The sequence below is a fragment of the Lichtheimia ornata genome (genome assembly GCF_029851405.1).
Source record: "Lichtheimia ornata isolate CBS 291.66 chromosome Unknown scaffold00045, whole genome shotgun sequence".
In the NCBI taxonomy this organism is placed as follows: Eukaryota; Fungi; Mucoromycota; class Mucoromycetes; order Mucorales; family Lichtheimiaceae; genus Lichtheimia; species Lichtheimia ornata.
In genome coordinates, this window is record NW_026695365.1 from 119,185 (window position 1) to 130,743 (window position 11,559).

An 11,559-nucleotide genomic window follows, 5' to 3' on the forward strand; every position below is an offset into this window, starting at 1 on the left:
ACTATGCCGAGCGCTGATACATCCATGCCACAATACATGTGGTCTCGTACTGTTTATGTTGTTGCCTTTGTTTGGTTACTGCTCCTATGGTTACTAGTCTGGTCATGGCGAGATGACGGCATCGTCCCCACAAGCGAACGAGAATCAGATGGCCCTACCAATGTCATTGCCCCCATTGAGCCCTTGATTACGATACCAGAGGATATGGGTACCTTGTGTACTTCTGACACCTACAACGTTGGCCAGTGGGTACGACGAGAGAAGCTGCTGCGTGCGGATAAGCCAAGCGACATTGAAAAGGTTGCTGGATACCACTGCAGTGGTGGATTCCCTCACAAATGCTATCGACGTCTTGATGAAGGAAACGAGTTCAATCGAAGCAAACACATGTAAGGAGCAATAGCAACAACGTATGAATGAATGAACCAAGGACTTATATATACTATGCTAGTATGGATTACGTATGGGAGCCTTCAGAATGTGAACTTGTACCCTTTGACGCCAAACGATTTGCTGAATACCTAAGCAACCATCCCCTCGTCTTTGTGGGTGATTCTATCAATCAACTGGAATTTGAGAGCATGGGATGTTTATTGGGCGAGAAGCTCACGTCTCCACCGGGTGATACTCAGCTGTCAGGAGGTGATCGCAACATGTGGGTGAGCCAATTTGTCCATCAAGATAAACTCCATGTCGAAGGTGCTGTCACTATGGCTTATTTACGTTCGGATTACTTGGTGCGTCTTGATGACTTCAAGCTTATGGAACCCAATGATGATGAAGGCTATATCATTGGTAAGGGTACCAACTTTCCATGGTAAGTCAATCGATTGGTAGCGCCACAATGGGTTGCCGATTATCCTAACGACGGAGACTGGATCTATAATAGGGTGCATGCTCTTTCACGGTTTGACCATATTGTCATCAATACGGTAAGTAAGGGATAAGGAAGGAGTATAAAGGGAAGTGAGAGAGACACTCAATCGGGTATTGTTTCATAGGCTGCTCATTGGCACACGGATCTAAAATGGGGCCCCAATGAATCCGACAAGGAAATGATGGATGCTTATCGTCGAGCTATGCGCATTATTTTTGATTATTTGCAACGCAATCTCAGACCTGTTCAACGTGTATGGGTACGAAGCACACCTTATGGTCATGCCAAATGCTCCCGATACACTGAGCCTAGCAAGACACCCTTTGCCCCCACACGCAAGGAAGGTGAATTCCAATGGGACATGTTTGAAAAGATGGATCAAGTTTGGAAGGTAAATCAAATGGGCAAATGCGGGAAGGCGGGGGTCATCGTATGGGAAAATTGACGATCGTCTACTAGGAAATGATTGATGAAGCCCAAGACTATCGCATTCGATTCTTTAATGTATCCAATATGGCTAATCTTCGTGGTGATGCACATTCAAGACCCGATTCAGATTGCTTGCACACTTGTTTACCAGGTAAATTGGTTAGCATGGTATAGAAAGAGAGTGTGTGTGCCTAACCTATTTGAACATTAGGTCCTGTTGATGATTGGAACAAGTTGCTCTTTCATGAAATTGCCAGGGACGCTGCTGGATCAGCTTAGCGAAATTTCGATTCTCTCCTCTTTATTGCATCCTTTTTCCCTTTACACGTGCTTTAGCTGGCTATCGAGATACTCGGCCGTAAGCGATTCAGGTTCTCGAATATCAATACCCTGCATTTCACATTGTTAGACATATAGGCACTTGTGTGTATGTGGAAAAAGTAATCATAATAAATGTAAGAAAAAAAAGGGACTTACCCGGTGGACGTCAATGGCATCTTGGAGAAAAGTCTTGGCAGAAGCATACTGTTGTTGGATAAATTAGGTTAAGCACGAGTTTCATACATCCACTACGAGGATGATAATGACGGCTTACCAGCATGCTAATCTCGGTCTTGGCCGTGGAGGGTGACCAGTAAATGAAGACAAGTGGAAAGTTCTTTCGACCATCGGTATGTTGTAACTACAAAAAGACAAGAGTCAATACACAAAGCACACACGCATTACGGCGTAGGACAATTACCTCGTAACTGAGAATGATAAAGCGTGGGCTATTTTCGGGAAGCTCTAACACATCATCACCATGAGTATCGTATCCATGACAACCAACCAAGCAACCTACCTTCGACCAAGTCTTCTATAGAGATATTATCGTACACCTCATCTTCCACAATCTGGAGCTCTTTGCGATCGATTTGCACTATCCAACATGAGTGTCTCGTTCCCATGGCAGCATTGACTCTTGCTTACAAACGAATGCTGCATTGCCGCTCGAGTACTTTGCAAAACGGAACTGCTTAATCTTTTCAACCAAGGCAGGGTCGATATCACAAGTAGACTGATATGCATAAATAAAGTTGGTGAGCGACTTGTAGTGGTTATCGGTATTTGCTGTCGTACCATATTGCTGAGGTGTTAAGTGGGAAAAGGGGATAATGAAATTGACCAAAAGACGCGACGCGTGCTGCTTTATCACAGCGGATGTTTCCTCCCTCCTTCTTGTTGCTACATGTCGTCAATCGACAAAATGCCACCTTTTGGATAATGAACATTTGTATTTTAAGGAGAGGCCGTAATTTATCATATCATGTGACTTTATTGATTTGACCCAGAAGCTCTGTTTCGAAAGGAGAGTGTCACTGATTGTGTCTTTCTTCACCATCAAAGCAAGTACTTTGATGATGGCAAATTTCTTTTGTGATCGGGCATGTCGATATGAACGTAAAAAGTGATAGATAAGGTCGCTGATTGATGGTATTGATATTGGACGAGAACACCTTGCGATTTATGCATGAGCATTATCACGCCTTGACTCTTTTAGAGAAACAGGCTTAATCCAGGCATCGACGCCCTGACCACTCTATCATTTTCTCTTTTCTGTTTGTGATAAGAGAAATACCCACGCCCACCATGTACATATAAACAACAAGGATGTTGTCGCCTGCTATCGTACACCATCCATCTCTTCTCTTTCCTCCATCCATATCACTCCTTGATTGATGACACACTCCAAGCCCCAACACATGGTACGTAAGCACATCTTGTACATGGCTCGGTGGATGAGAGCTGACCCTGTGGCCATTCATAGAGCTTCTTCTTTTACTTTCATTGTCATTGTTGTCATTGTGATCCTTTCTTTATTGGCTTAATTGTTCTCTTATCAAGCTTTTATGGTATGTGTTATTCCTAATCGATCCTCTTTTAGTATCATCCACTAATACATGCTTTGCGGCAAGTCATTCTAGCACAAAGAGACCGGCAAACAATGGACCATCATCGGAAGCTGGGAAAGAGGAAAATTGATCACGTGAATTCGCCCATCAACCTCTTCTTGCTCTCCTTTGTTGCCACACCCGATCGCCCATTCAACATCTCAAATGAAAAACGTCATCGATATCACTACCGCTAAATTGCCAGCAATGGATTCTGACCATCCGATCGGCAATAGGGAATGGAGCGGTGGCTCGCGTTCTGATGTCGTCCTTGAGGAGAAGTCCTTGATTTACGACCAATTATCGTCGAGTTCCAGCACAATGTGGATCGAAAATTCATGAAGAAGGCCACGAAGCGTTGTCTCAACTCTTAAGACCGATATAGTCAGGATCCAATCATGTTCATATATGGGGCCATTGGCCAGTTGTAAATTACGGTCGAAAGAACAAGCAATCTCGCCTATTGGTTTTCATATCCATATGATTCATGGCCCACCAATTGTGGTATCGTTTGCGAATCCACCGTGAAAGATTGCAGCAAAGTTCACCCCTTGGATCCATTTGTGGCTCTCAGCATTCTCATGACAACACAACCCACAACTTTGCGCAACACACCGTTTAACCATGATCGCACAATGCAACGACCCTATGGCCTAGCATTGAAGAAGCACTACAAGAGCATGGTATATCGCCATCTACATAGAGGGAAAATTAGAGTCCCTTTTGGGCACCAAAAAATGACCGTTGTGGATAACTTTGGGCATGAGATCCGTTCCTGGTCGTACGACAACGCGGTAGCAGCTGTCAATTTTGCTATTATTGACTTCGAATACATCAACAAAGAATATCATGAACTTATCAGCGATCCACTCTGCTAAGATCGTTGTCAACCCAATTGTCAACTTTATTGTCAACCCGATTGTGAACCAAGAAAGCTCGTCCCTAATGCATTCTAAGGCCATCAAACATGCACATTTTATCTTACCGCGAGGGATCAAAGCATCACACACTAATTCTCCCATTGAGTCGCGGAACCAAATTGAACCATCATTGACCAAATCTACTTCCCTCCCATCACATGAAAAACATCAAGACCTCAATAGACGAATGATCAGGATGCAACAGACCCCCATAATTGCACTTTTTGTACACCATTACGTAAATAAAAAGCAATCCAACTTTCCTTGAATACATGACATTGCTTGTTTTATTACCTGATGTATGCTAGCTTCACTGGGAAGTCCGATCTATATGCTGTTATTAGCTCGTGTTACACGCAACGACGATCTTAGACACAATAAATTGTAGAAGATGTAACACATTTATAATAGTAGAAGACAACAAAACATGATGACAAAATACGATAACAGGGTAAAAAGTATATACAGTGTTAGAGCGGGTGGTGAATGAATAGATATCACGGTGGTGGCAGCGGCGGTTGAGAGGGAGGGGTGAAGGATGTGAATGGTGTAGTGTTGTATGTCATTTAGAAACCTGGGTTTTGTTGTTGCTGTTGTTGATCGCCTATGTGGAGGAGAAGAAAAAAAGGATCATGTTAGCAAGTTAAGAGCAACCCATATTCCGCTCTTCGCTTACCCTTGAAGGCTGCTAATCCAATCAAGATACCGGCCACAAAGAAAATCAAGCTGATCATGAACCACAAGGCACCCCATACTCTACTTGACATGCATCCACCACACATTTTGGCAAACTTGGACGCGTCTGATTCATGCACTTTGCGGAAAACAAGATCATCGATGATATCCCAAAGACAATAGAGACATGACATGACACTACATATACAATGAGGGATGATGAGCATGGCGTGTTTTGATATACCATGAACGGACCACTTACCCGACAAACAATACAAAGTACTTGAGACCAACACCATTGGCCACGAGCCATAGCAAAACGATCAAGCCAATGAATAGCAATCCAATACCACGCGTCAACCAGTTTTTGGCCCACCACAGAGTGAATAGTAGACACACGCCCAAAAAGATGGAAGCTACTTTGGAAGCCAAAACGTCAAATCCACACATGACAAGGATGGCACCTATAAGTGATGAACCAAGGTAACCAGCAGGCAACGTACACATCGGGATACCACCACGCTATCCGTGATCCGATTAGCCTCTTTGTGTGTGCACACACAACCATAATGAGCCCCCTCGCCAATACAACTTACAATATGCGTGACACCACCTTCATTAGGGTCAATTTCCAATCCTTCAATACGTCCACAGGTCAAACATCCAACAATAGCATGTGAGAATTCGTGTAAGCCAACGGTCAAGAGCTATTATAGGTGTGAGCAACCATCCTTCCCTCTTGATCAACCTAATAAATCCTTACCTTGAAGGGAGCCAAGACGTGTTTGATAATAGGCATGTTCCAAAGTATAAGAATAGCTGCCACATAGACACCAATGATAATGAGGGTTATGCGTTGATCGTCGGTAGGTGTCAGTCGATTGGTCACGTCATCTTGCACAGCTTGACGAGCAACAAGGTAATGCTCATAGCTGGTCTGATCAATGGGCGCCATGAGAGAAGAAGAAGTAGTAGTAGTAGTAGTGAAAGAAGGGACGAAGGAAAAGAGGCGGCACCACCACCACCACCAGCAGCCAAGATTAACTGCCTGTATCCGGTAAAGATCATGTTGCTTTTTTTAACTTATGCTTGGCACTCACCCCACCTGAGTTATAAATCCAGGAGATGCGCTGTTCCAGGCACACGCGACCTCCAAACAGCTCACTTGTGTAACATCAAAACATGATCGACGAAAGTAGGAGTTGCTGGTATTTTTATGCTTGAACTTTCTTCAACCTCTCTACTATGCAAGGGATGATGTAATAGAATAAGCCATTATCATGAATCCATTGCTAGCTTGTACATAAATGACTGGATAATAAAAGCCATTTGCCTCTATTGAAGAGTGCACTTTTATTACGCACCAATTATTGTTTCGTTTACTTGCAATGAAGTTCAACACCTTGGAAAGATGCACGTGATTAAGCATCCGTGTTGGTGGTTGCTGCATTACAGGCATGCATGGTGCACGTACTTGATGCACTTGCCGCATAAGACAACATGCGTGCATTGCAGGGCGCTGTTAGACATGTCAAAATCTAATACCCATGGCTACACTATTCTTTCATTTAAACAATCCGCCTTGATATTTGTGTATATAGACATGGCCATCTGCTATCGGGATACTTGTATATACATCTTCTCGCTATCGTCACAACACCAATTTCATATATGCTCCTGTGGCATGCGCTGGAGAGGAGCATGCACCATTTCCATGTAAAACGTTGGCTATCTCATAATGTCGTTTCGAGTAGGCGCAAAGAATGTTGAAAAGTAACAAAGATTTTGTTGAACGTATCCAAGGAAACCCCTGGTGTTGATTTCACGATTGCTATGGTAATTTGATGAACGAGTATGTCATCCACCAGAAGATAGCAGCATGATAAGGAAGACCAGCACTAGGAAGAGTGCAAATCTTTTCGGAGCGGGTTGCCTAGCAACGGAAGAAAAACGATTGTGGATGCCGCCAACTTGTAAGTGCAATTGTTCTTCAAGAGCTATGGCACGAAAACGACTCTACCTTTGTGTCGTGGTGCTATTACCCAAACCACCTCCCAAACGCTTTATGCATGTTGAATTTTGATGGTACCATGGTAGTCGTGACTTTACCATGAAATAACGCGACGCAGCAGGATTAAGTAGGCTGATGCATGAATATTCTTTCCATGATCGATGGAAGCATGTGATGACAGTAAAATGAAAAATGAAACAAGGGCATAGTGACACAGGTCACCTGTGTTACCATGGCACAAAGAACATCGAAGGATCGCCGCTCTTTTCTCTTTGCATTGTATGATGATTCCGAGCCATAGCAAGAATGAGCACATTGTTAGTGAGAAGCTGTATTAGAATGATGATGATGGATTGGATGACTTTTGTATGCATTGATAATAATGCTACATACGACGTTGAAAGAGGTTGTTGCACTGCCAGGGTAGTAGTAGCAGGAGATGGCTTTGCTTTCCATGTCGAGTTTGATTGATCTGAGTTCTGATCTTGATTTCTTTGCAGGTGATCCAGAAAAGAATGATAGGAGGGAGGTGAAAGCAGGATGATGTGGTACAGTGGTAACGCCTCTGCATTTTTAGCTCGATACCTGGTGCATCCCACAGCATCGCAGTGTGACTCTAAAGAACGAAAAAAATCAAGTCGCCTTTCATGGCAAGTGGCGCCCCATGTCGCCAAAAACAGTGTATTTTGAAGGATGGCTGCGCCCATATCATGTTCTCGTTTTGACGATGCCATCATTATGCGACATGATATTGCCAAGTTGTCCCTTAAACACAATGCTTTACCTATGCACCATGGGGTATGGATCGATGATCCGTTACGCTTTAATGGATGAAAAGTCGTATCTAAGAAGCCTTTTTCTTCTTACAACGGGTACAAGCATGATGGTGCAACCCATGGGAATGCAAAGATTGCAGCATCAAGCGTAGTCAGAATGGCTCTTAAAGCGTTAGATCGATTGCACAAACTCAAGAAAAAGCTTTGCCATTGTCTCACCGAAACGGCTCAGCCCTGATTCTGGATACATACATAATGCAAAAAGAACGCTTCAGCTTGTTCTTTTTCTCATCTCTCTCTCTCTTTTTTCTTTCGTGTTCCTTTTACCAGAGAAGAAAAAACCAGCATGACAGGGAGACACAATGCTGGCATATGCCTTTTTATGCTGCTGAATCTTGCCGTGACAGCAGTATTGGGCAGCTATCCAGTAGCCACGGAGGTTAATGAAAAGATCCCTAGAGTGTTGGGCGCAACAGCTTTTACGATCGACAATGTCATGTATGCGTATGGTGGCGAATACCGAGCCAACGAGCCATCCAATTACTTTTCGGCGTTTTCGTTTGATGCGACCACGGGAGATCTCAATTACAAAGCTCTTAATGAATATGGCCCACATGTGGCACATGCAGAGATTGCTCTTATGCCTGATAATGCATCCTTCACGTTATTTGGTGGATATTATCAAGATACCTTGTTCGATCAAGCACCCATGCATGCCTATCATTATACGTTTGAAAACGATACGTGGTCACCTTTGGCCGTCACCTTGCAACCTGACGACAATACAACCATCCCTCGTGCTCGGCAGAATTTCAAAGCTATCATGGCATCCGATGGTCTTGTTTACATCTTTGGTGGTCTTAAAGGTCCCTACGATCCAAGACCACGCCATGACTTTTGGTCATATGATCCCTCAACGGGTGCATTTACGCAGCGTCCCTACCCTGGTTTCACCATGGATAGCTATACTGCCACGGCTCTTCCGTAAGTGTCATCCTTCTTCTTATATCGATTTATAGACAACATGTCACCATGCTGACTTTTGCTTATAGGGATGGTAGGATTGTCTACCTAACAGGAAGATATTTTGTGCCACCAGCAACTGGTTTCCCCACTCCAAGTGATATGGCAGTCATCTACCATACAAATGATGGTACCTGGGAAAATGTCACCATCGACACAACCCACAGCACTGGTCCAGCTCGACCAACTACATACGCTACAGCAATTCTTGGTCCTGAAAAGCGATACATTTACTTGTTTGGAGGTGAGATGCTATATCCTAATCATCCTTTCGCAACAATGAGCTCATGTTTCAATGCTAGGTGATGATTTCTTTGCCGCCTACAATCGTACTTACTATAATAATTTGTACGTGCTTGATACACAAACGTGGACGTGGTACGAACCTGAGATCCAAGGAACAGCACCCATGCGTCGCTCGTATGCCACGGGTGCCTTGATCACCAATGAGTATATGGTATTTGCTTTTGGTAGGTTGACCAAGTCATGGTAAAGCTCATTTAGCTCACACTTTCATACAAATGATCACAGGTGGCATCAACACTGAATACACCAGCAATATGGATGTGCTTAAATTGCCCACTCCCAATAGCAATGGTGATCTTGATTTCTCATCGGGCAAATGGGTAACCAACGTGGTGACGGATGAAATCGAGGACATGAATGCATCACCTGAAGGGCTCAAGGGAGGGATCATTGCAGCTATTGTGGTCGTGGTTGTGATTGCTGTATTGATCATGGCTGCCATCTTGTATCGTTTCCGACACCGTGCCAAGCGTCTCATTATGCGTATCCACTATGACATTTGGAATCCAAGGTACATATGAAAACATGTCACCAAATCTCTGACCTTGTATTAACGCGGTTGGTATACATAGAACGGGAGAACCATTATGGGCAGAGACATTGCGATTGGTATCCAAGGTCCTGCTTCTCTTTTTGTTTGTGGCCTTTTTTGTCTTTGTTCTATTACAGGTGCTACGAAGCCCAAAGGCTACCTTTACCATCACAACCATGGCTCCTGGAGGTTTGGTTGCCATCCCAGGTAATATGCACAACCTTGTAAAACTCTCACGTATGCTCATGTCAACCATACAAACATAGACATCCGATTTTGCTTTGAAGGTTTCCCAATCATGGTTCGAGAGGATACCCAGCGTCCTTATCGCACGTATCCACTTGTGAGCTGTGACACTGATGCAGGCGTCACATGCATTGACAACATTGAGCCTTTGGATTTATCTATCCACTCGCCTTACTTTGTGAACGATCTTGGCAATTTAACATGTTATCTTTTCCGCCCTGGTGATATGAAATTGGCACCTGAATCGATCCCACAGGCGAACAATGGAACTCGTTTACACTTTCAATTTTACGTTTTGGGTGATGGTGTTGCCACGGGTCGTACCCATGTTACTGTATATCCTCCTCGACGTGATCCCAATGCCTATGTATACTTTGGCGATAGGAGCCAAATCTTATCCGAACAAGATGTCAAGCAATGGATTGAGCAAGATCGTAATGATTTCGAATCGCAAACAGTGATCGATTTTGCACCCTTGGACCGATCTTTTGTTGAATACCAGCTTGTGAATCAAGAATTCCTCCAAGATGTAGGATGGAATTATGTGGGTTTTTCACCCGTGCTCAACATGACGCCATCGATCACCGTGACCGAACGTACACAATCACAAGATCCAGCCAACCAGCAACCCAATCTGAATCAAGGCGTCATTAACGAAATGTACATCAAATCAGCTACACCAACGACGCTTGTAGAACGTGAACAAAAGATCTTTTCGCTTTTGAATGCACTTGGTTTCTTGGGTGGTCTGTTTGGATTGTTCATTGCATTCCAAACACTCGTGTTTGGTTATCGTGCAAGATCACCTTTTGGTTTGATCCATCGTTGGTCGTTTGGTAGTATGCGTCGTTCGATTTCGGATGGGCTTAAAGATCGCTTTAGCATCAATTCATCCACCACGGCAGTGCCCCTTGTCACCCCTGTGCATCAACGATACTCACTCGACTTGAGAAATTATGGTCCAGCACCTTATTACGATGACAACAAGAGCGTATTGAATGATATGGGGTCCACACATACCAGTGATAGCAGCAGCAATCCAATGCCACAACAACAACATTATCATCCCACTGCTGCTGGGGCTGTATTTGCATCCGATGAAAGCCGTCGTCTTGCTAATGTGGAGGATCGTATGCAGCTTATGGAATTGTTATTCAAATCTTACTATGTTGATGATGAAGTCTTCCGCACCCTTGACTTGGCTCTTAAACAACGTGAGGATCAGCAGCAACAGCAACAACAACAAAATCAAGCTCGCAACTCGCGTCGTAATTTTGCACAATTCATCCGTGGCAATAGCGCTTCGGGTGCACAACAAGAAGGCAAGAATGTTAGCAATGGTCAAAGGATAAGCGAAGATCGTGGTTTGCGTCGATACTCTACAAGCTCTTCCCTATCATCTGCTCCAAACCCATTCCAGACGATTGAAATGGCCCAACCAGTAGCGGCGCATGAAGAGCAACATCATCAGCCTCCTCGTGATACCACCACTACCACCGATAACAACAAGGTCGGCTAAAACATTGGATACACCACGTGTATGGATACGCTACCATGTACATATTCTGTATGCCCTTTATCCTTATTCTATTGTAGTAAGCTATCCTCCTCAACACCTTTATTAATATATATGTACTTTTATCTCGATCATTTTTTGTGCCGTGTGATGAGCTATCCTGTGTAACCATGCAATGCAGAAACAAAATGGAGATCTGCAAGGTTTGAAAGATAGGGTTGTTAACAATGAACACTAGAATGGTCTTTGTAATGGAGTATTCCACCCCCTTTAAACAACCCTACAACAATGAAATCTCGTTCTTACGACCACGTATC

The 11,559-nt window shown here is 43.8% G+C and overlaps 4 protein-coding genes across 4 annotated transcripts; 2 read left to right on the forward strand and 2 right to left on the reverse strand.

Moving 5' to 3' along the window:
* Positions 1-3: 3 nt before the first annotated feature.
* On the forward strand, positions 4-1,585 carry O0I10_008482 (uncharacterized protein; the record flags this gene model as incomplete). The annotated part of the gene is made up of 6 exons (XM_058488485.1): positions 4-389; positions 452-817; positions 890-932; positions 1,002-1,268; positions 1,337-1,457; positions 1,518-1,585. 6 exons carry the CDS (start codon positions 4-6, stop codon positions 1,583-1,585), a joined length of 1,251 nt encoding a protein of 416 aa, XP_058340731.1.
* A 42-nt stretch (positions 1,586-1,627) lies between these two features.
* Positions 1,628-2,428, reverse strand: O0I10_008483 (uncharacterized protein; the record flags this gene model as incomplete). Its single annotated transcript, XM_058488486.1, has 7 exons — positions 1,628-1,696; positions 1,784-1,831; positions 1,902-1,988; positions 2,049-2,092; positions 2,148-2,225; positions 2,276-2,363; positions 2,426-2,428. The coding sequence occupies 7 exons, from the start codon at positions 2,426-2,428 to the stop codon at positions 1,628-1,630; spliced, it is 417 nt and encodes a 138-aa protein (XP_058340732.1).
* Positions 2,429-4,723: 2,295 nt separating this feature from the next.
* On the reverse strand, positions 4,724-5,787 carry O0I10_008484 (uncharacterized protein; the record flags this gene model as incomplete). The annotated part of the gene is made up of 5 exons (XM_058488487.1): positions 4,724-4,761; positions 4,834-5,030; positions 5,095-5,354; positions 5,429-5,539; positions 5,596-5,787. The coding sequence occupies 5 exons, from the start codon at positions 5,785-5,787 to the stop codon at positions 4,724-4,726; spliced, it is 798 nt and encodes a 265-aa protein (XP_058340733.1).
* A 2,214-nt stretch (positions 5,788-8,001) lies between these two features.
* On the forward strand, positions 8,002-11,245 carry O0I10_008485 (uncharacterized protein; the record flags this gene model as incomplete). The annotated part of the gene is made up of 6 exons (XM_058488488.1): positions 8,002-8,603; positions 8,672-8,886; positions 8,945-9,112; positions 9,174-9,459; positions 9,521-9,687; positions 9,747-11,245. The coding sequence occupies 6 exons, from the start codon at positions 8,002-8,004 to the stop codon at positions 11,243-11,245; spliced, it is 2,937 nt and encodes a 978-aa protein (XP_058340734.1).
* Between the last annotated feature and the right edge of the window lie 314 nt (positions 11,246-11,559).